The following is a 24,407-nucleotide window of genomic DNA, read 5'->3' as shown; positions in this document are numbered from 1 at the left end:
GGAAAGTGCGTCTCTTCACAAGGAGTCTACTTTGAAGGTGACAATAGCCACTAGTATATAGGTAAGCAAACTTTTTTTTTTTCACTCCATTCTGGGAATTCAATTGTCACACCTTGTACAACCTCTGAGTTTGTCAGGCTTTAAGAGGGGTGCTGGACAGTGCATCTGTGCCTTCCACCCACACCTGAGTCTCATGTCACCCACATCTTTAATCTCTCCCTCGCTTCCGGCGCATTCCCCTCCCCTCTGAAGCATGCACACATCACCCCCATACTTAAAAAGCCCTCCCTGGACCCCAATGACCCAAACAACCTCAGACCCATCTCCCTGCTCCCATTTACATCCAAACTCCTTGAGCGCTTAGTCGACACTTGCCTAAGCTCTCACCTCAACGACAACAACCTCCTCGATCCCCTACAATCCGGCATCCGTCCCCTACACTCCACCGAAACTGCCTTACTCAAACTCTCCAACGACCTTCTAATGGCCAAAGCTAATGGCCACTATTCAGTGCTCCTACTCCTTGACCTCTCCGTGGCCTTCGACACAGTCGACCACCCCCTCCTCCTTAAAAAAACTACACTCCCTCGGCCTCAGAAATTCTGCTCTCTCCTGGCTCTCATCCTACCTATCACAAAGTTCTTTTAGCGTTACCTATAACGCTACCAACTCCCCCTCACTCCCCCTCTCTGTTGGGGTCCCTCAAATCTCCGTCCTTGGGCCCCTTCTCTTCTCCATCTACACCTCCTCCCTTGGCCAACTCATACACTCCCACGGCTTCAACTACCACCTCTATGCCGACGACACACAAATCTATCTCTCAACCCCCCACCTCACCCCCTCAGTCTCCACCCGAATCACAAACCTACTGAAGGACATCAGACTGGATGTTGCTCCACTTCCTTAAACTGAACCTCTCCAAAACCGAGCTCCTAGTCTTCCCCCCCAGCCCGCACACAACCCCCCATTGACTTCTCCATCACGTCCAACAATGCCACTATCAGGCCGCCCCGCAGGCCAGAGTACTTGGTGTCATTCTGGACTCCAAACTATCCTTCCAGCCCCAAGCCCAATCACTAACAAACTCATGCAGACTCCACCTCCGCAACATCGCCAAAATCCGCATGTTCCTAACCCCAGAAACCACTAAACAGCTCATCCACTCACTCATCATATCACGACTCGACTACTGCAACTCCCTCCTCACTGGCCTGCCTCGCCATAGGCTATCCCCACTTCAGTCGATCCTGAATACGGCTGCCAGACTCATTCACCTTACCAACTGTTCCGTTTCCGCCACCCCCCTCTGCCAATCCCTCCACTGGCTTCTGATTGCGCAACGGATCAAATTCAAAATCCTAACACTGACGTACAAAGCTGTCCACCATACTGCCCCGAACTACATCATTGACCTAATATCCAAGTACCGCCCAACACGCACACTCCGCTCCTCACAAGACCTCCTTCTCTCTAGCTCTCCGGTCTCCTCCTCCCATGCCCGCCTCCAGGATTTCTCCAGGGTGTCACCCATCCTCTGGAACTCCCTGCCCCAACCCATCAGACTATCACCTACTCTCCTCTCCTTTAGACGTACCCTGAAAACCCACCTCTTCAGGGAAGACTACCCCACCCCCAGCTAATTTGCCGACCTCCTCCACTCTTCCTACCACTTCATCCCCCACAGCTATCTCCTCCTGTACCACTCTCCCCTTCCTCCTAGACTGTAAGCTCGAAGGAGCAGGGCCCTCGAGTATTGCATTGTATTGTTACTGTACTGTCGCATGTTCTGTCTCCCATTGTAATGTACAGCGCTGAGCGAACTATTGGCGCTTTATAAATACTGTATAATAATAATGTCCCGGGGCTAAATGCTCAATGTGCATGAGGCGCCCATGCCCGTCGTTTTGGAATCGGAAGTCCAACAAGCTCATGTAGATGCAATGGTCAGCTGTCCACAAACCTTTGCCCATATGGTGTGAAACTCCCCCCGTGTTTAGAATCTCTTCAGAATGCCATTTGATGATTTACAGTGTTAGGTTTGTAGTCCTTTCACAAACACACAGAGGGGTAGAGCTCCTGTTGAACAGTTTTATTGGAATAAGTATGTGCCCTGTACAGATTTGACTGCCGAGATACTATGAACCCGGTGAATTATTGCAAGGCTGTTTCACGGCAGGGGAACGATGGGAGGATACAGCACGTAGGACTTGAGCACGTTTAATGATTGTAAAATGGATTTGAACATTGCATTAAAATAAATCATTTTTCAATAAAACAAGAGGAAATCTTGAACCCTCATCATTAAATAAAATAGAAAATCACAGGTTCTCTTATTTACCAGTGCAAACAGAACTTGATCCACTAACCTTATACAGTAAGGGGTTCTCTGGGAAAAATCTAAACAGTTTCCGTTTGGCTGTTCATTGTCCGCTCATTAAAGTAAATGTAAACCAAAACTGAATGACTATTAGGACCCTTTCATATGGGGAGGGCTACGTCCCGATCTGCAGGGGATCTGCATCATTCAATTGATTATAATACAGAGTGCAAAAAGCACACAAAATATTATTCAGTTTTGGTAGACATCGGCTTTAAAGTACTGACCACTTCCAAGCAACTGCTTCAGCCTTCCATAAGTAGAGCTTTCCCATAGGAATGAATGGGGCTGGGAACTGCATGCACACTATAAAGCGACCTTTCCTGGAGGAAAGGAAGCGTGGCTCAGAGAAGGGCTGCGCACTGAAGATCACTGGATTGGGACTGAATGTAGACTATTGACCAGATGCGCAAAGCACCGCTACCGCAGTGATCTCCACTAGCTTCTGGATCCCATGCCAAGCAGCTGCGCTGCTGCTTGGAAAACACAAAAAAGTCACTCACTCAGCACAGGTGCTATTCAGGGAAATCTATGAATTTTCTCAACGAAGGCAAAATGTTCAATGATTTGACAAGGCAGAAAAGAGGGGTGGTGACAATCAATGCCTCCTCCAATCAGAAAACACTTTTCATTCATTGAGAAATTGGAAAGTGTTCTATGAATGGCACCCATGCTGAACAGGTGAACATTTTATGTTCAGTAAGCAGCATGGCAGCTGTGCAGCACGGGACCTGGAAGCTAGCAGCGATCACTGTAGTAGCCGTGCCTACTACAGCTATTTCTAGCTTCCATGGGGATCCCACAGATATGGAAGTATGTACTTATACTGGTCCAGGCTGGACCAATAAATCTATGGAAAAAATGCCATACCGAAACTTCAGCTTTAACAATTACAATGATAATAATCACGCCTAATAACCAGTCAGTGAGAGATCAGAAGTAGCACAGCATCTGGGACAACTTTTGGAAGTTACTGAGGCAAGTCCAGTGGAAGTGGAAAGTGTTTAGCTTCTTCCTGTAAATCCTTTAAACTTTTAATAAGTTCCACTAAAAAACAAAAAAACAAACAAAAACAAAAACAAAAAAACAAACAAAAAAAAAAAAACATGAACTCCACTCTTTTCTTGAGTTAACTAAGCACACCTATTAAAAAAAAAAAAAAAAAAGTCCTTCTGTCATGTGGAATGTACAAGTACAAAACTCCACCTAAAACTGTAAATGTAGTCTTTGGCAGTAGCTGATGGATCAGGCTGTAAATTCTATTTGCAATATAGCCCAAGTTCAACCTAAACTTTTATCTTCTTTAAGTTTTGGAGAGATTTGGGCAGAGTAAATATTTCTGTTAAGTTGTGAAAGCTGCGACACTATTGGGGAGATTTCCCCTCACTTCCTGTCCCTGTAAACAGCAGGACAAGTAATGAGAGAGGAGCGGTAATCACTAGACCACAGACATAACTTCATAAATGTTCTACAACCTTCCCTACTTGGCTGAATAAGGTTTTCGAGGCGCTGATACTCTTCCTTCACACGGCTGTCCGGTGCATACATCAAATTCCAAGTGGTGGATTCTTTCGGCTTGAATGATATGATAGTAGAATGAGAATAACGACATAGGTTCAGTCTATACAAACTAATGAAAGGCTGACAGCAACCCCTGCTCTTCGCATGTAGCTGCACAGCTTGTGCTTCAGGACAGATGTTCAAGTTTGGACACAGCTGACTGCCTGCATTAGTTTTCTCCTTTTTTTTCACCTGCCAAGAATAATAAGTATTTTCTGTACTTGCTAGAAATGTTCTTGAAAAACAAAAACGAATGCAGCCACCACATCTAAGGACTGGAAAGCTGTGGTAGGGGATGAAGGGACCTTTTGGAGTCAGCACGTTAACCTGAAGACATCCTCAAAGACAAGAAGTGCTTGTGCGGTGGTGTTGCAAAACAAGGATTTGTGTTTCACAGTGAGGCTGTTGGTGTTTTGGATTCAACGCCTGCCTTGGGATTGCATGGTGACCCAAAGCTTTGAATAATCCGCAAGCCCCATGTGGGTGTTATGCTCTTAACCTATATACGGAACCTACTGCCATGGCAATAAACTAGAATGACTGCCGTTCAGCAGAACACCAGTGAGCAAAGTTTTGATAGAAGCAGCCATTTTCAGAAACCCATTTTAGTGAGGAAGGGTTAGAACATCTGAGAAAGATTTTATGGCTGTCTAGGCTTTCTTATCCCAGTGACAACTGCAACCCTTGATTCTTATATGGGTGTCACAGGGACATGAAGTGAGATAAAACAACTGAATTAGGACCGGTTCACAGCAGGTATCTAGACTAGACTTTCAGCCCGTTTTTTTTAAATGGGCTGAAATCGCACTGCATCGCACCAAAAATAATGAATGTACGACTTTAAAAAATGTACTGCAACTGGATCACACTTTGGTACCATGCGATCCGGTGCAGGCAAACTTATTGCATTTGCTATTGACGTTTTGGGTGTCGTTAAGTAGTTCTAAAGGCTTTTTACCTTTCTATGCATGCAGGTAAAAAACCTTCAGTGTGCAGCTCCCCCCTTAACCCACCCCCTCTATACTTATCAGTCTGATCTCAGTCCAGTGATGTGGATAGGAGCCCTGGCTCCCTCTCTCTCTCCTTATTGGCTGAGACACAGCCATTGGCTCCCACTGCTGTCAATCACAGCCTGTGAGGAAGGAGCGGGGCCCAGCCACTCTTTGCGGGGTCTTACGAATACAGAGAGCGAGCACACACCAGTGCCCCCATAGCAAGCGACTTGCTATGGGGGCACTGCACGGGGGAGGGCCCAGAAATAGCAGTGGGGGATCCGAGAAGAAGAGGATCGGCGCTGCTCTATGCAAAACCACTGCACAGAGCAGGCGAGTAGAATTTTGTTATTTTAAGAAAATAAAAAACATGCTTTTAGTATCACTTTAACTGACTGACACCCACACTGTGGATAGCAGAAACTGTGCATTTTGAATACGGAGAAGAAAACGTGAATTTCCCATTCCGTGTTCAACTGTGACATGGCAAAAAGTAAAAAAAAGAAAAAAAAAAAAACCCTGAAAAATTGTGGGGACAATTCACTAAAGGTTATCGCATGCGTTATGTTGGTCAGGTGACCACATGTCGATATCGCATGCAATACTGAAAATGTCAATTCACTATTGCTAGTATACGGTATTCACCACAAATAGCAAAAATGCTTGGTAAACATCATATAAAAAGACCTTAAAGTCAATTCACAAAAGGAAATAATTAAAACTATTTGGTAATTAAGTAGTGGTCCAGGCATGGGGTATCTACTGGTTGTTAAGGAGCAGGCGGCCGCCGTGTCCTTAACAACGGATGAATCATCAGTCCGCTGACAGCTGAATGTAAAAAGAATGAATTGCCGGCAATTAAAAATTATAGGGAAAAAAAAAAAAAAAAAAAACCAGCGTGGGAACCCACTGAAAGTTGATGACTCGCTACATTACTGCATGTTTTCACTACTAAAATACCGCATGACTAATTCTTGGTATTTTAGTAGCTTTTTTTTAGTGAATGACAACTTTTTTTTTAAAAAACACCATACGTTATCTTACCGCATACTTGGATGCTGTAAGGTACCGCTTTGTGAATTGTCCCCTGTCCCACTATGTAAAAAAAAAAAAAAAAAAAATGGCTGGAGTTAGGCTTTAATGAAAGTGATGTTTTTCTTTAACCCAGGACTCCAACAAAGCTTCCATCAGAGATTTCTCACGCAGCTGATTTGCTTTGTGACTGTTAAAATGTACAGTAGTTAGATATGTTTTGTACTTGTACACACATTTTTCTTGGGTTAAACTAAATTTTTTTCCACCTCGAACGTTACAACTGGACCAATGAGACCACTGTATTTTTAGGGTAAAAAAATAAAATAAAAAAACTAATAAAATAATAAAATTATAAATCATCAAGCTCAACTTGTGGAGTCAGATTCTGTTGCATGGAGTAAGAATTCATTTTTTTGAAGTAAAAAATCTTAAACGGGCATTTAGGAAAATTATACAAGTGATTGAAGGGGAAGGATGAAAACTCGATGATCAGAACAGTGCGAACTAGAAAATATCTGGCAATCCCCTCTTGTTCTTCACAAAGTCCCTGTCCAGTGACCCCCTGCGGAATAATTAACTTACTTTTGATCAGCAACCCCCTGTATTTCCTGTAATCGGATAACAAGCAGCAATTTTAACCTTTTTTTCAGGGCGGACAGCCCACGCTGAAAGGTAAAACTTTTTAAGTGTTTGGTAAAATAACATTAAAAAAAATAGTTATGGATTATACATGAGTAGAGGAGGGGGTTAAGGAGAACGCCGCCCCTTCTTCATTAACAGGTGACACTGAATGGCGCGAATTCTATCCTTCGCCGGGGCAAATTCTGGCTGCAGTTCCAAAGTAGATTCGTACCATTGCATCGCTTTCTCAAACTCCTCCTAGTGGTGGGAAAAAAAAAAAAAGTGCGCCAGGTGTTAATCGCACATACACAAATCATGCTGAATTCACAAATCCAACGGTCAAAAAGGTTTCCATTTCCAATATACTGTGAATAAGCCCCAGGTTGACACATATGTGGTTCGGGAAACGGTGCAATCCATGTGCTTCGCAAACTGCTGTGGATGTCAGTTCAAAGTTAACAATACCCCACAAAATAGGTCGCAAGTGCATATGCCTGCTCTGGATTGCATGGTACAAAAGTGGCATGCCATCCGGTTGCAGTGCATTTTTTAACCATTTCAATACCGGGCAATTTTACACCTTCCTGCCCAGGCCAGTTTTCAGGTTTCAGCGCTCTCACACTTTGAATGACAATTGCGCGGTCATACAACATTGTACCCAAACTAAAATTTTATCATTTTCTTCACACAACTAGAGCTTTCTTTTGGTGGTATTTAATCACCGCTGGGGTTTTTATTTTTTGCTAAATTAACAAAAAAAGACCAAAAATTTTGAAAAAAACCCACATTTTTCTTTGTTTCTGTTATAAAAGTTTACAAATAAATAATTGTTCATAAATTTAGGCCGAGATGTATTCTGCTACATGTCTTTGGTGAAAATAACCCAAATTAGGATGTATTTTTTAGTTTGTAGGAAAGTTATAGAGTTCACAAACTATGGTATAGATCTAAATATTGATCAATCCTGAAGTACTGACAGCCAATCTAATTTCTTGAGGTCCAAGAATGTCAGAATAGTACAGATATCCCCCAAATGACCCCTTTTTGCAGAGTAGACAGTCCGACGTACTTCATAAGAGGCATGGCGAGTTTTTTGAAGTTGTATTTTTTTGTCATAATTTTTCGGAAAATGAAAAAATTAAAAAAATTATTTTCACTATTTTTTTTTTTACATACTGTCACCAGTGCAGTACAGCATCATCATATAACTGGCATGGCGGTGAACAGGGACACTGACTGGTGACAGTATGAAAAAAAATATATATATATATATATTTTTTATTTTTTTATTATATTTAATTTTTTTATTACATTTTTTTTATTTTTTTAAGATTTTTTTTTCATATTTTACTATGACCAAAGTAGTACAATGTTACCATAGTAACATTGTACTACTTTGTGTAAAAAAAAAAAAAAATACTGATCACTTCCCCAATTTGCTTATAGCAAAGAATTACTTTGCTATAAGCAAGCATTTACCTGAATGAAATCGATTCATTCAGCTTTTTTTTTTTTTTTTTGTGCTTAGCTGTTATTTGGTCACAGCTAATCACATGACATGTGCATGTGATTAGCTGTGACCATTCACAGCTAGGCACTACTATACAATGGATGGAATCATGAATGAAGCCATCCATGTATACAACTGTCATGTGACCTGCTGTGATTGGTCACAGCAGGTCACATGGTACCAGCAACGGGAGCCGGTACTCGGATCTGTCATCGGCCGTGTCCGAGGTGCACGGCCGGGGACAGATCGCACTGCTGCGCCGCGTACCCGGAACGGAGAGACACTTCTGAAGCCGCCAAACGGCCATTGGCCGGGCGGCTAATGGTTAAAGCAGTGCATTCACTACTTTTGGTGTGGTGCGATCAGGGTGGATAAAAATCAATGATTTTTAAAAAAAAAAAAAAAAAAAAAGAAAAAAAAAAAATCGGATTTTTTTGATTTAAATCAGATTTTTTTTTAAATAAAATGCTTTTTGAGGAAAATATATTGCCATCCAAAGGTTATTCCATCATGAAATAAAGATTAGTTTTTTAATTATGTAGAATAAGGCTGTATACGTTTAATTTTTTTGGTAAATAAATTCCATGAATCCATTCACAATGTCATGCTCTTCCAGAGGTTTCTGTAAGATTATTGGGCAGTTTCTCTGCCTACAAGATATTATCACAGATGTTTGGTTTACTTTTGCAGTTCTCAAAACTGAATTTGACTCCACAGAGATCACATGCCTCTTCTTCACAGCAAAAATGTTATAACATGAACAGAGTTAAGAAAAAGACCTTCATCCTAACTTCTACAAACCTATGAATACAGAATCAACCCCTTCAGTGCTAAGTTTCAAGAAGTTCAGTGAATAGAATAGAAACAATATTTTTCTGATTGTTTGGAGTGGAATAGATCTGCACAAGAAGAAAGTGAAGCTAAGTGTGAGGAGGAAGGGGCTGACAGTCTACGTTTCTTAAAATATATATATTTTGTTTAGCCAAATTAGATAACAAACATGGATGTTTAAGCAAATCACATATGCTGGAATGTTATTGTTTCAGTTGAATAAATCTATTTAAATTGTTATTAAGGTAATGATTATCTTTCTCCTTCCTAAATACAACAGAAAAGTTGTCCAAATATGAATGATTAACCTATTAAACTGGGGATAAAAAAACTAATATGAAAAGTTGTTATTCTAAAAATCTTCATCTACTTGTATATTAAAGTTATACCAGCAAGAATTAGTCTTTATGTAGAAAACTAGGATTTAAATCAAGCCTTACTGACTAGTGATTTAAATCAAATCCACCCTGGGTGCGATTGCAGCCCATTCAAAATGAATAGGCTGAAATCACAATGCACAGAACTGCATGAGAATCATGATTCATATGCAGATCCTAGTGTGAATGGGACTTTAAAGATAAGTTCACCTTCAAAATATCTAGCTCAAGCTCCTACAAAAAAAAAAATAAAAAATATATTATATATATATATATATATATATATATATATATATATATATATATATATATATATATATATATATATATATATATATAAATATATCTCTCTCTCTATTTTTTTTTTGTAGGAGCTTGTAAAGCACTGCACCTGCATTCTGCAGTTTGTGGGTGCAGTGTGAGTCTCCTGCAGACTGCTTGCCCACGCTTCCAAACGGGCAGGCAGTTACTTCAATCCAGGAAGAATCAATTTACTACAGGGATGCTCACCGGCTGCAAAGGCTATCGGTACTTGTAGTTTATTCATTCAAAGAACTGTGAATGAGTGGTGCTGCTGTGTGGGCGCAGCCCCGCATGGCTGCACTCTTTTCAAATTGTGAGAGCACGTGCGGGAAGAAGATCCCTGGCCCGCTATCACAGGTGGGGAGGGGGGGGGGTGGATCGTGGAGAGAGACGCATGTTCCCAAAGGTGAACTTAACCCAGTGTTTCTCAACCTTTTTTCAGTCAAGGCACCCTTTAAAATTATGGACAGTCTTGAGGCACCCCATTCTAAAATGTAAAAAACTATTCTAAGAGCAACATCCATACATGTAGGGCACCCAACATTAGAGGCGATTTATTCTTCTAAAGAAAACACACTTTTGCACACTGGTACAGACTAGTATACCAATGTTTCTCTTCCCCCTCTGTTTTTTTCCATCACTGAGCTAATGTGACCCCAGCACTGATGGAGAGGGGCAGGGGAGGGTCAAACAAGGATGCTGTGCAGGCAGCTGACATCCTCCTGATCAACTGATGATGTCATTGGTTGTCAGGACGCCATCGGCTAGAAGCTCGTAATGGTGCACAATGAATACCTCTGGCTTTGTATAACTAAAAGGCAGGCTTGTTCCACCCGCTGGCTCGTATGCAAGTTTTGGGCAATTTTTAGACACTTTGCCAAGGCACCCCTGAAGAAACCTCAAGGCACCCCAGGGTGCCTGGGCACCCTGGTTGAGAAAGGCTGACTTAGCCTTTAAAGTGTATATCAGGGTGTGCTTACAAAAAAACCAAAAAAAAAAAAAAAAAAACAAACATATGCACTACATCTCTGCCATTCATTGTTGTATTCTGCAGTGGCTGTACCTACCATTGCTACATATACGTTGGCCAGTGTGAAATGATTCACCACAAAATGGGGAGCTATTTCTACCGCCATTGTGGCAACAATGATGGCGTCGTTCCATAGTTTGGCATTGTGAAAGATGTTTGCTAGGCTGATGAGGGGCACATCCTAAAAAAACGACAAGCAGAAAGGGTTATGAATAATTTTTAGATATACGATTCTTCTCTTAAATTAAACAATGTCAGGCAGCTGGAGAATCAATCTGAAATCTTCTATTCCTTACTGCTCAGTGTATGAAGGAATCCCCAGAAACCTCCATATGTGCTTAATCAGTCCTGCAAAAGATGTCAGACGGCTGCAGAGAGGCTGTTGCTTCCACACAAACAGCAGCAGTCTCTTCTAGGGAAAGAATCCTCTCTTGTTGTGGAAAGCTTACAAAGAGATAAACTAAGATATAAGCACCTTTTCTTTTGGTGTACACAAGATGCAGTATATTTAGCTAAATCTAAGCGAGCTCAACTTGACTTTAAGGACTGAAAATATGTACAAGCCCTGATTGGTGCCTCTTATGCCACCCATACATGGATTGAAATTTGTCCAGTTCAGCTGAATTTTGATCCATGTGCGGATAGGCTGGTTGTACAGAAGTTGATCTACTGATTGACTTCAGTACAAACAGTCTGTTAAAAAATAGCTACATTTGTGTTCAAAATAATCGCAGTGTGTTGAAAAAAGTGAATAAAGCTCAAAATCCTTCTAATAGCTTTTATTTTCATCCACACAAATGCATTGGGAACACGACACATTCTATTCCAAATCAAAACATGAGGAAAAATACATCAAATTTGTGTTGTTCCTCTAAAAATATTAAAGAAAAGTGAATATTAGACTCTTCCAAAAAAAAAAAAAAAAAAAAAAAAAAAAAAAAGGTATTCCAGCCCAGGATGATATTCCACAGTTCTCTATTTCTTGGTTTTGCCTCAGAAACGGCATTTTTGATGTAAACTGAAAAATGTTTGAAGATTTTGCTTTCCTTTGAATGACTTCATGAATATTTGGTTGTAGTCGCACTGTTTCTGAGAACTGCTGTACATCTGTGTTGCATGGAGTCACCCAACTTCTGGCCCCTGTGATCAGGTATTCCAGCCCAGGATGATTGGACGACATTCCACAGTTCTTTTCTATTTCTTGGTTTTGCCTCAGAAACGGCATTTTTGATGTCACCCCACAAGTTTTCTATTGGATGAAGATCCGGGGATTGGGCTGGCCACTCCATAACGTCAATCTTGTTGGTCTGGAACCAAGATGTTGCACGTTTACTGGTGTGTTTGTCTTGTTGGAACACCCATTTCAAGGGCATTTCCTCTTCAGCATAAGGCAGCATGACCTCTTCAAGTATTCTGATGTATTCAAACTGATCCATGATCCCTGGTATGTGATAAATAGGCCCAACACCGTAGTATGAGAAACATCCCCATATCATGATGCTTGCACCACCATGCTTCACGGTCTTCACAGTGTACTGTGGCTTGAATTCAGTGTTTGGGGGTCGTCTGAAAAACTGTCTCCGGCCACTAGACCCAAAAAGAACAATCTTACTTTCATCAGTCCACAAAATGTTGCGCCATTTCTCTTTAGGCCAGTCAATGTGCTCTTTGGCAGATTGTAACCTCTTCAGCACACGTCTTTTTTCCAACAGTGGGACTTTGCCGGGGACTTCTTGCAGATAGCTTGGCTTCACATAGGCGTCTTCTAATTGTAACAGTCCTCACAGGGAACGTCACACCTTCTTTCATCTTCCTGGAGCTGATTGTTGGCTGAGTCCACGCCATTTTGGCTATTCTTCTATCCATTCCAATGGTAGTTTTTCGCTTTCTTCCACGTCTTTCAGGTTTTGGTTGCCATTTTAAAGCATTTGCCATCATTTTAGCTGAGCAGCCGATCATTTTCTGCACTTCTTTATATGTTTTCCCCTCTTCAATCAACTTTTTAATCAAGGTACGCTGTTCTTCTGAACAATGTCTGGAACGACCCATTTTCCTCAGAATTTCAGAGAGAAATGCACTGTAACCAGCATGTACAACATTTGCTGCCTTCCTTCCTTAAATAAGGGCAATAATTGCCACCTGTTTTTCAAAGAATGAATGACCTCACTAATAGAACTCCACACTGCTATTATTTTGAACACGCCCCTTTCAATGAGTGATTCAATGACACAGAATCAGCAGCATGCATGTCATGACTGTTGGGTTTCTATTACTCTACTACACCTGCTAGTAAATTTTTTGCCATGTAGAAATATCATTTCTACCAGAAACAGTGATTGATCCGGTTAGTGATGTCTGACTGCTAGTATTTTGAACACAACTGTACATGATCAGTGTTGCCAGCCATAGCTGGTGGCACTGATCTTTGTATTCTGATGGCATGTAAGTCTCCCCACTGTCAGAATACAATAGTACAGCAGGATTCCCCCATCCACACAGTGTGGATGGGGGAATCAGGTAAATTTTTTTGTGTTCAACCTGCTGCTTGAACAAAAAAAACAAAAACAAATGGCTTATATATAAGGATTAGCCAATCAAAGTGCTGTTACGGGGCTCTCAGGGTTGGTCGTGGGGAATGGTCGGCATCTCCAGACCCTCGTGCTGTATATGTAAAATATTGAGATATTATCACTACATTATCTCCATGTGGTACGTCAGTTTGAAGTCTCTTAAAAACAAACGCTGTTGGAAGAAAAACTTGAAATGTGCAATTACTGACCTTCATGTGATGAGGGGCGTAGTGCAAGGCTTGGCGTAAGCAGTCTATGGCTTTTTTTCCTTGACCTCTTACTCTCCAGTACAAAGCAGCCATACTGGATAAAACCCATGAAGTCTGATTCTACAGTTTGAAAAAACAAAACAAAAAGAGATGAGAGGAAAAGGGGAATCAACAGAAATGAACAATGAAAGCATATCCTAGCCTCTCTGTAAATGACCTTATATTTGTATCCTGTGTTCTGAATTTTAGAGATTCAGCTGCTCCCTCTCCCTGATGTCAGACAAGGTCCTACCAGTGGCATGGGAAGCCTTGTGGTCTGTAAAGACTGTCAATACAAAATCACATGAGGTGTCCCCATTCACTGCCAAGACCTCGGCTTACATGAGTGCTGGGGAGGGGGAGCAGCAGAGTGTCTGAAATCCAAAGTTTTCCAACACCCCTGAGTACTGACGACAGATAAAAACATACAACAGATTTGTTCACCTTCTCCAGCATCTTCATTATTCTTGCTCCCACTTGCTCCAAAGACTGTGGAGGGTATTTGTCCTTTCCAAGGTTCTGTAAAACCTGAAGGATAACACATAATGGCATCAATATCGTACCAGGAAGAATTCAGGAGTGTTGCATGCTGCAGAAAAGTTAGGAGACAAGATATGGGCAACATGTGGACAACACTTCAAGTAAAGGAGTTCAGGTGTTTCTAGTGAAGGGTGCTGTTAATGCTATATAGGACACATACAGCATAGAAGGACAATTTGGACAAGTTAGATAACTGTGCACTTCCAACCTGATCTCACAAATCATCTTATGGCTGAATGGGCACAGATTCTCACGGACGCACTCCGAAATCTTGTGGAAACCTTTCAGGGAAGAAGTGCAACCGCATATTTAATGCCCATAGTTTTGGAATGGGACGTCCAACAAGCTCAAATGGGTGATGGTACGGAGTCCACAAACGTATGACCAATTAATGCAGCACAAAGCAAAAACTGCCGATCAGATCGATTCATAAAGCAGCAAATTAAATATGAAAATTGCCCAACACTAAACCCAACTAGTCAGCACAAAAATCTTTATTAAACGGTTTCAACATTTCAGATTTTGGAGGAATTTTTGTATTGTTTAGTGGGGTGCTGTGCCTATGTGCCTCTTTTCTTTCTCTAGTTACCAGTTCATTTGAGTGACTTTCAATTGGCTTTGTTGGATTTGGTGCAGACACCACATTGAAGGTCCCCAGCTGCCTTTAGCAAGTCTTCTAGCGATGCTGTACTATTAAAAAGGTAGATGGGGTTGTCTCCAGGGTATTTTTTTTCTATATACGCTCATTGGCCACTTTATTGGGTCCACCTTGCTAATACTGGTTAGACCCCCTTTTGCTTTCAGAACTGCCTTATCTCATCATGGCATAGATTCAACAGGGTTTTGGAAACATTCCTAAGTGATTTTGGTCCATATGGACATGATAGCATCACACAGTTGCTGCAGGTTTATTGGCTGCACATCCATGATGTGAGTCTCCAGTTTCACCACATCACAAAGGTGCTTTATTGGATTCAGATCTGGTGACTGTGAAGGCCGTTGGAGTACAGTGAACTCATGGTCATGTTCAAGAAACCAGTTGGAGATGATTTGAGCTATGGGGCATTATCCTGCTGGAAGGAGCCACCAGAAGATGGGGACACTTTAGTTATAAAGGGATGGACATAATCAGCAACAATACTCAGGTAGGCCATGGCGTTTAAACGATGCTCAATGGGTACTGAGGGGCCCAAAGTGTGCCAAAAAAATATCCTCCACACCATAACACCACCACCACCATCCTGAACCGTTGATACAAGGCAGGATGGATCCACCACACCATGACACCACCACCACCCTGAACCATTGATACAAGGCAGGATGGATCCACCACACCATGACACCACCACCACCACCCTGAACCATTGATACAAGGCAGGATGGATCCACCACACCATGACACCACCACCACCACCCTGAACCATTGATACAAGGCAGGATGGATCCACCACACCATGACACCACCACCACCAGCCTGAACCATTGATACAAGGCAGGATGGATCCACCGCACCACGACACCACCAGCCTGAACCATTGATACAAGGCTGGATGGATCCACCACACCATGACACCACCAGCCTGAACCATTGATACAAGGCTGGATGGATCCACCACACCATGACACCACCACCACTAGCCTGAACCATTGATACAAGGCAGGATGGATCCACCACACCATGACACCACCACCACCAGCCTGAACCATTGATACAAGGCAGGATGGATCCACCACACCATGACACCACCACCACCAGCCTGAACCATTGATACAAGGCAGGATGGATCCACCACACCATGACACCACCACCACCAGCCTGAACCGTTGATACAAGGCAGTATGGATCCATGCTTTCATGTTGTTTACTCCAAATTCTGACCCTAACATCTGAATGTCGCAGCTGAAATTGAGACTCATCAGACCAGGCAATGTTTTTCCAATCTTCTGTTGTCCAGTTTTGGTGAGCCTGTGCGAATTGTAGCCTCCGTTTACTGTTCTTAGCAGACAGGAGTTGGCACCCGGTTTGATCTTACACTGCTGTAGCCCATCTGCTTCAAGGTTCGATGTGTTGTGTGTTCAGAGATGGTATTCTGCATGATTTGGTTGCAGTAAGTGGTTATTTGAGTAAACTGTTGCCTTTATATCATCTCGAACCAGTCAACTTCGTCCACAACTGCCGCTCACTGGATATTTTCTCTTTTTTGGAACAAGTTTCTGTAAACCCTAGACATGGTTGTGTGTGACAATCCAACAGATCAGCAGTTTGTGAAATACTCAGAACAGCCCATCTGGCAGCAACAATCATGCCACGCTCAAAGTCTTCAGAGTCACTTAAATCCCCTTTCTTCCCCATTCTGATGCTCCGTTTGAACTTCAGCAAGTTGTCTTCACCACATCTAGATGCCTAAATGCATTGAGTTGCCACCATGTGTTTGGCTGATTAGCAATTTGTGCTCCCAAGCAATTGAACAGGTGTACCTAATAAAGAGGCCAGCGAGTGTATATCTACCAGGCTGGAAGTTCATAGTTTAAAGTGATTGTGAACATTTTCTTTAAGTAACAAACATGTCATACTTACCTGCTATATGCAATGGTTTTGCAAAGAACAACCTGATCCTCATCTTCTGGGGTCCTGGCTCCTCTCCCCTGCCGAATGCCCCCACAGCAAGCTGCTTGCTATGGAGGCACTTGTGTAGGCTTAAATCCAGAGCTGCACGCTGTGTGTCCATAGACACACACAGCACGTGGCTCTGCCCCGTACTCCCCACTCACTCCTCACAGGCTGAGATTAACAGCAGTAGGAGCGAATGGCTCCCGCTGCTGCTTTTAGATCCAGTGAGGAGAGAGAGCGGAGATAGCCACTGCTCTCAAGAACATCGCTGGATTGAGGTCGGGATTCAGGTAAGTATCTGGCAAAGGGGGAGCTGGGGGGGGATCCTATGCACAGAATGTTTTTACCTTAATGCACAGAATGCATTAAAGAATAAAACCTCCTACCTTTACAACCACTTTAAAGTTAGGGATTACCATCGGCAGAGATGCACTGATATAGCAGTGAGGCTTCACATTTGAAAATGTATGAAACAAAATCCTATCACCTGACACTAGACGAATGAGGCGGAGATTTCTCTGTTCGGAACCACCCAGCACTCCGAGGTCAAGAGAGCAATGAGAACTACTGCAGGTGTATGCACATTATATAAAGAATCTTCCTAACAGGTATAAACAAATTACCTTGAGAAATGTAATACGGAGTCTAAGTTGAATATACACAGGGGCCATTGCTATCTCTATCTGCTTTGAAACACTTGTCCCTCATTATTATTATTATACAGTATTTATAAAGCGCCAATAGTTCGCTCAGCGCTGTACATTACAAAGGGGGACAGAACATGTGACAGAACAATACCAATACAATGCAAAACATGAGGGGATCGAGGGCCCTGCTCTTTCGAGCTTACAATCTAGGAGGGAGGGGATGGTGGCACAGGAGGAGATAGCTGTGGGGGATGGAGTGGTAGGAAGAGTGGAGGAGGTCGGCAAGTTAGCAGGGGGTGGGGTAGGCTTCCCTGAAGAGATGGGTTTTCAGGGTGCACCTAAAGGAGAGGAGAGTAGGTGATAATCTGATGGGTTGGGGCAGGGAGTTCCAGAGGATGGGTGACACCCTGGAGAAGTCCTGGAGGCGGGCATGGGAGGAGGAGACCAGGGAACTAGAGATAAGGAGGTCTTGTGAGGAGCGGAGTGTGCGTGTTGGGCGGTACTTGGATATTAGGTCAGTGATGTAGTTCGGGGCAGTATGGTGGACAGCTTTGTACGTCAGTGTTAGGATTTTGAATTTGATCCGTTGGGCAATCGGAAGCTAGTGGAGGGATTGGCAGAGGGGGGTGGCGGAGATGGAGCGGTTGGAAAGGTGAATGAGTCTGGCAGCCGTATTCAGGATGGACTGAAGCGGGGATAGCCAGCGGTGAGGCAGGCCAGTGAGGAGGGAGTTGCAGTAGTCGAGTCGTGATATGATGAGGGAGTGGATGAGCTGTTTAGTGGTTTCTGGGGTTAGGAACGCGCGGATTTTGGCGATGTCGCGGAGGTGAAGTCTGCACGAGTTTGTTAAAGATTGGACTTGGGGCTGGAAGGATAGGTTGGAGTCCATGCATAAGATTTAAGTATGAATGGTGAAATCATGGTGGGACTGGATATGGCACTTACCTCTTTTAGCTGGCTCTCCCCAGTGTAGTGTATGGCAGCTCTATTGGCAACCCCATACAGGTGGTCCAGTGTATGCATACTAGCTGCCATGTTGGCATTACAGAGAGGCTCCACCCCTGGTTCTTGCAGCGGAGTGGCAAAGTCCACATGCTCTGTAATACTAAGAGACAAATTCGAGAGTGAGAGAAGAACACATCCTTTTAAGCTGATGGAAATGCAAACGCAATGTAAGTGTTCTGTATATTATGTTAAAGTGTATCTAATACCAAACATTTTTTTAAAGATTTGGAGAGTGGTAAAGGGTTAGAACCCCTGCCACATTTTTATAACTTTCTGCATCCCTGCTGGGGATATTCCCCGTTTGTAACCGACCTGGTGACCACTGTATCCAGCAATAAAATTACCAACAATTAGGAATTTTGTGTTGTCACCAGAAGAAGATGACAAAGATAATTTAATGGGTCATCCCTCACTTTAGAGAGATTTCCTCCCACTTCCTATTATGTTTATAATGCAAGAAGTAAAGAGAAATCTCTCAAACAGGATGCAAATGGCAAAAAAAAAACCTTACAGAGGTCTGAACCCTTCCCTACTACATCCTAAATGGGGGAAAAAAAAAAAAAAGCTCTTGGGTTTTCGATACTCTTTAGGCTCCATGCACACTATCATTTTTTAAGCGCCTAGAAGCTATTAGCATTTTTTTCTGTTCCTAGAAGCTAAACAGTATTATCCTATGTGTCCATGCACACTACGTTAGGCTATTAGCATTTTTTGAGCTTCCTCATCTAGGAGCGGAAAAAAAAGAGTTTTTGTAGAGTTTTGTTGGAGTGTTTTTCCAGTATAAAGAAAAGCTAAACGCTCCTAAAACACTACTAACAGCTTCCACATCCCCCCCTCTATATGTACTGTAAAAACGCTAACGCTCCTAAATGTTTCCAAACATTACTAAAAATTGCTATTACCAGTTTTTTATCCTGCATTTTTTTGAGCGCAACCCCCCCCCCCCCCCCCCCCTCAAAAAAAAAAAAAAAAAACCGATAGTGTACATGGGGCCTTAAAGTGTTTCTAAACCAGTTCTCGGCTACATTAATTTTCTACTTGCAGCTTTTTTTCAATTTATTTTAACTTGGTGATCCTGCCAGGAACGCTTCTTGTCTCTGGGGTGACAACACTTACCGTATTGTAGAAATGGTCCGCTTGGGAACCAACACTTTGAGGCGTGTTGACCTTGTAGGCCCCCCACAGTTCTCACTGATCCCCCTCTTGCTGATTGTAAAGTTGATGTAAAGGCTAAAGGTTTTCTTCCTTTAAACATTCGCAGCATTAAAAACCTTTTAGATGCAGCTCCCCCCTTGCCTCTTCCTAGATACTTACCTGAGCCCGATCTCAATCCGCCACTGCTCTCTCTCCCCTCACTGGACTCAGTGAAAGCAATTGGCTCCTGCTGCTGTCAATCAAATTTATTGAAGAGGGAGTGGGGGTGGGGCCGAGCTGCACTGTGTATGTCAATAGACACACACAGTGCAGCCTGGAATTGAGCCCACATGAGTTTCCCCCTAGCAAGTGACTTGCTGGGGAGGTGGGGGGTACTCAGAAGGTAGGAGGGGCCAGGAACATCAGCAGGGGACTTCAGAAGAGAAGGATAAGGGCTGCTCCGTGCAAAACCAGTGCCCAGAGCAGTCGAATATGTAATCTAAAAAAAAAAAAAAACTTTAAAATCTCCTTATCAAAAATTTTGCAGTGATGGTGAAGTTGGAAGAAAGAGCCAGTGAGAGCTGCAAGGACCTGGCAGTTTGACACTCCAGGAAGTATTGGCTGCTCTGCGTATACCTGGGAACTATTTAAGTCTTCTTTCTTCTTTATATGTACACCAATCTGTCCAACTATGTCCTACCCTATCCACCTTTAGGTGATCCCTGAAAAGGCATCTCCTTACCGAAGCCTATCCTACCTCCACCTAACAAATGAACTTTTATTTTCACCATCAGCTCATCCCCCCACAAGAAAAACTAAAACATATGAGCACCTGTGTCACGTACATTTTGGATGCAAAAAATGAGACACCAATATCTCAGAGATTGTATCTACAGTTTACTAGCGATCAAGTACGGTCACGACATACAAAACGATGACTTTGGACAAGCTATTTTATCTTTTCCCCCATCCATGGTACTACATGGGAAAAGGAGAACTAGTCATCTACATTTTCTGCCAACAGTGATCCTTTTTAACAGATAATAGCTCACTGAATGTTAAGTTATAGCAAGCTTTAAGGCCTCATCCACACAACTTTTTACTCCAGCGGCTGCAAGAATCCAGCGGATTTCTGTAGCTGGATTCACAGTTAGCTGCAGATCGTTGCAGCTACTTAGCCTGTATAAAGCAATGACAGGCCAACAGCGGCCACAGCTGTAGCCAGTGTTCGGGTGCAATTGCACACAAAACACTTTCCTGCCTATGTTTAGGAACAGATGATTGCCAGTGGACATCCAACATCTAGTATTCAGGGGTGATCATCTATCTCTAGCCGCAGGTAATCGCTCCATATATGATTACATGCGAACACTGCGGCTGCTGCCTGTTATTGATTTGTATGGGCTGAGTGGCTGCAACTGTCTGCAAGCACCTGTGACTCCAGCAGCAGAAATCCACTGGATTTTTTTCTGCAGTTGAAGTTAAAGTGTCAAGTGAATAGGGCCTAAAGGGTTTGTAAACCTAAATGCTGTTTTTACAAATGTAGGCTGGGAATTTCCTTTCAGGGCTTGTTCACACTAGAATGCGGTGCGGGAGAGCTGCGCATGGCTTCCCTCACCACATTCCGATCACAATGCCCTTGCGATCTGCTGCGGGGGGTCAGCTAAAGTTAGACACCCCGAACGCAGGTCGCAAACGCATTGTGTTTGCCCGCACAAGCCGGTACCATGCAATGCGGTTGCCATGTGTTTAAAAAAAGTAGTGCAGGCACAGAATAGACCTGCAAATGAATCGCACAGGAACACACAGTGCGTTCCTGTGCTATTCAGATAAGGGCATAGTGTGAACCGACCCTTTAACCAAAATTAAAGAGTAATGCATTAAAAAAAAAAAAAAATTACTTTCAAATACCAATGTTCCAGGTTTTTGTCCCAGATCACAGCACTGCCTTGCTCTCTGATCTGAACGTCCAGAGTGGTGGGTGGTACCAGTCTGCCCCTGCCGTGAACTGCAATGACAGGTGGAGTCACTGTCATACAATCTTACCCACCCTGTCAGACTCCCTATGTCACCAAGAACGTTCAATTCCAATTCACAGCAGGGAAGACTTGTCCTGCCCACTCTGAGGAAGAAGGGACCCCCTACAAAATGCATCAGCTTGACCAAGAGAGAATCTCCCTTCCTGATGGGATTTGCACGTGTCTCCTAACCCAGTGTTTCGCTTTTTGATGTTACATGCCTTTTATATTGCTACTCTTGTGAGTATATTTCTTATCAATAAATGTATTAATTGCCTACTGAGGTATTGTGCAAGGTTGGTGCGCTTTGTTTTTTGTTCTCTACTACAGTGTTTATCGAGCTTCCCCAGCTTCGTGTTTGAGCCGCACAACCGTTGATCAGTGTTGGATGTACCGGCTCAATCCTCTGATGATGTGCGTGGCACGTAACGCCTAAGGAGGAGCCTGCTCGCGCTGTTGACGTCACGCCGTCGGACCATCGTGGAGCTCCGGCGGCCATCTCATTTCAGGGACGGTCAGTGTACTTTTGCTATCTGCCGTTCTGATTTTGACACATTGTGGATGCATCCAGCGAATTAGAATAAATACTTAATTTCTTCCAACCTTACTACACTATGGGTACTCTTTTGTTCTGACCCCGGATGGGGAGCACATCTTTTTCAGAAGCAGTACTGCTCCGAGTATATCCAGAGAGGGAGGTTACTACTAATCTAGAGCAACACCCACACATCCCTTAAGGGGAACTCTGTGCCGGAGCCTAATTTTCTATGATCCTGCGCTTGCTTGACCAGAAGAGGGATATCCATCCATGTGCTGATCCAGAGGTTTTTCTTCAGGGAAACCAGGAATCAATTTTAACTTTCTGCAACACACCAAGTGTGGTTCTGGTGAGTGGGCACTTCTTCTATTCCGATTGTGAGGAACATTTACTGATCAGGAACAAGGACTATCATTTTAAGCGCTACACTATTCTTATGATATTCTATATTGAGGTTTATTTGGTTACTTTGAGTGTACAGCTGCTGGACTGAATAGCGCTCGCTTTATACTTTGTTTGTTTAGTGTTGGATGAACATTATACTTTCATCATATTGTTCAACTGGCCTTCTTCTGATCTGGGTCTCTGAGCGCAGGACGTGTTGGATTTGTGTCTACCGTTCGGACAATGATCCATGGCAATATGGTGGCATTGCTGCAGAGGGTAGACGACCCTGCAGATCGCTGACACCACTAACAAGCAAGAGAAAGTTACTGGCAGGATCAACATTTATTTTCATCCAAATACATTGTATTAAAAAGGTACACAATGTTTATTGCACAGACTTTTTTCGGGGGGTTTACAACTGCTTAAACTAAATCTAGAACAGATCTAGAACGATGACCCCACTGCCTAAAGATGTACTTACTCTATATTTTTAGCAGATACAGCCAGCCATGTACTGGCCACTGTAGACAATTCAACACGGCGTAATTTCAGGCACTCATCAGGACTCGGCCACCCCAGACTACGGTAATCAGGTCGCCTGCCTGTGTGAGATGGGCACAAGAGTCAAACAAAACAAGAAAAATGCAAGATAGGACAAATTTAATAAGCTGCTGTCCGCTTCTACAGTAAAGAGAAATCATCAAATGAAGAATTGATTTCGAAGGGAATCCAGAAGCAGTGGGCGGAGCATAAACCCTCGTCAGCATAAACCCCACTGCCCCGCCCACTGCTTCTGGATTCCCTTCAAAATCAACAGTTTTCTTTGTCTATCTATGATCCGGGGAGAGTATTATTGTACTGCATGGAGGCTTGGAATAAGGAGCGTTCATTTCCTTGAGGGGAGCCTGTGAGGAATCTGCCCTTATCAGGATTACTGTGATCCTTTGAGCGAGCTGACCCTGTAGGGTCGAGTTAATATGGTGAGGGGCCACTTAGGTCACTGGAGGATTGTTCACGAATTACACACAGTCACCTGCATGATTATCGAATGGAAGCACTTATCAGAATTTATATAGTGTATATATATGCACTGTGTGTGGACTGTTTTGAGTTTATATTAATTTGAAAGTCACTGTTACATTTTTTGTGAATCACGATTTGAGTATTTATCACTTGCACTTGTTATATTCCCTTAGTGGGAAGTCACGTGTTGCACAAATTTGTGTGTTACCCCCTTTTTTGAGTATTTTTAAGGCGATTGAGTGTGTCACTATACTGTTTATTTATATATATTGTTTATTAGCGCTACACTTTTTTGTAATAATTAGTCACTTCACCTAATAGGTCATAAGGTTAGTGTCAGCAGCTTTTAGGGTTAGGGCTCTATTTCAAGTGCAGGAGGATTTTTTCTTTTTGCTTTATTCCTTTGCTATTAGCACGAGTCCCTTCTGATAAGCTTTCCTGACACCGAGAGAAAAATGGTGACAAGGGATGTGTGGCGGGGGTGCGTCCATTTCCTACAATCATGGGAAATGTAGTCCTTTTCTCTGCTCTGAAGTGATGTGCAGCAAGAGAGAAAGTCCTCTTCCTGGCACCAGGAAGAAGTACTTTTTCCAAGGATGTCGTGATGTCACTGGGGCTGGAAATGTCGGATTACAAGAAAAGTCAACAGGATTTAAACTGGTAATTTAGGGAGAGGGATCTGAATTTGATAAATTGTCTCGGTTCTAGAGTTCAGCTTCAAAAATTCTACACGTTGAACAGCTGTAGAGAAGAGAGGTCTGCAGATAACTTGTGTGGGAGGATTTGTTTCATCTGTGAGTATCAGTCACTTCAAACAAGAGTTTACAACCACTTTAAGCTTAGGGTTGGCAACTTGATGACCGAGGCCACCTGACTGGCAGATCGTGATTCCACTGTGCCATCAGCTCCTGTCCTCATTCTCTGCCTCTCAGATCCGAGAGGGGCAACTGGCAATATGGCAGGACTATCTGATCTAGAAAACCAATGGCAATCAGTGAGGAAGGGCCCAAAACCACAAGACGTGTCTATGTTAAAGCAGCGCAAAGAGGA

General features: G+C 42.9%; 1 protein-coding gene across 1 annotated transcript in view; it reads right to left on the bottom strand.

The window, feature by feature from the left end:
- Positions 1 to 2,074: 2,074 nt before the first annotated feature.
- TTC17 (tetratricopeptide repeat domain 17) overlaps positions 2,075 to 24,407 on the bottom strand; it is a 122,725-nt gene continuing 100,392 nt past the window's right edge. Inside the window, exons 20-25 of the mRNA XM_089663876.1 lie at positions 22,816 to 22,936; positions 18,198 to 18,357; positions 13,899 to 13,982; positions 13,416 to 13,535; positions 10,674 to 10,817; positions 2,075 to 6,843 (exon numbers count right to left, since the gene is read on the bottom strand). Coding sequence (XP_089520002.1) covers positions 6,712 to 6,843; positions 10,674 to 10,817; positions 13,416 to 13,535; positions 13,899 to 13,982; positions 18,198 to 18,357; positions 22,816 to 22,936 — 761 coding nt within the window. The 3' untranslated portion in view covers positions 2,075 to 6,711. The remainder of the gene's footprint in view (positions 6,844 to 10,673; positions 10,818 to 13,415; positions 13,536 to 13,898; positions 13,983 to 18,197; positions 18,358 to 22,815; positions 22,937 to 24,407) is intronic.

The sequence above is a fragment of the Staurois parvus genome, unplaced genomic scaffold (assembly GCF_062004578.1).
Source record: "Staurois parvus isolate SC_StPar_1 unplaced genomic scaffold, SC_StPar_1.0 ptg001795l, whole genome shotgun sequence".
Lineage (NCBI taxonomy): Eukaryota > Metazoa > Chordata > Amphibia > Anura > Ranidae > Staurois > Staurois parvus.
This window is presented reverse-complemented; position numbering and strand designations above follow the sequence as displayed.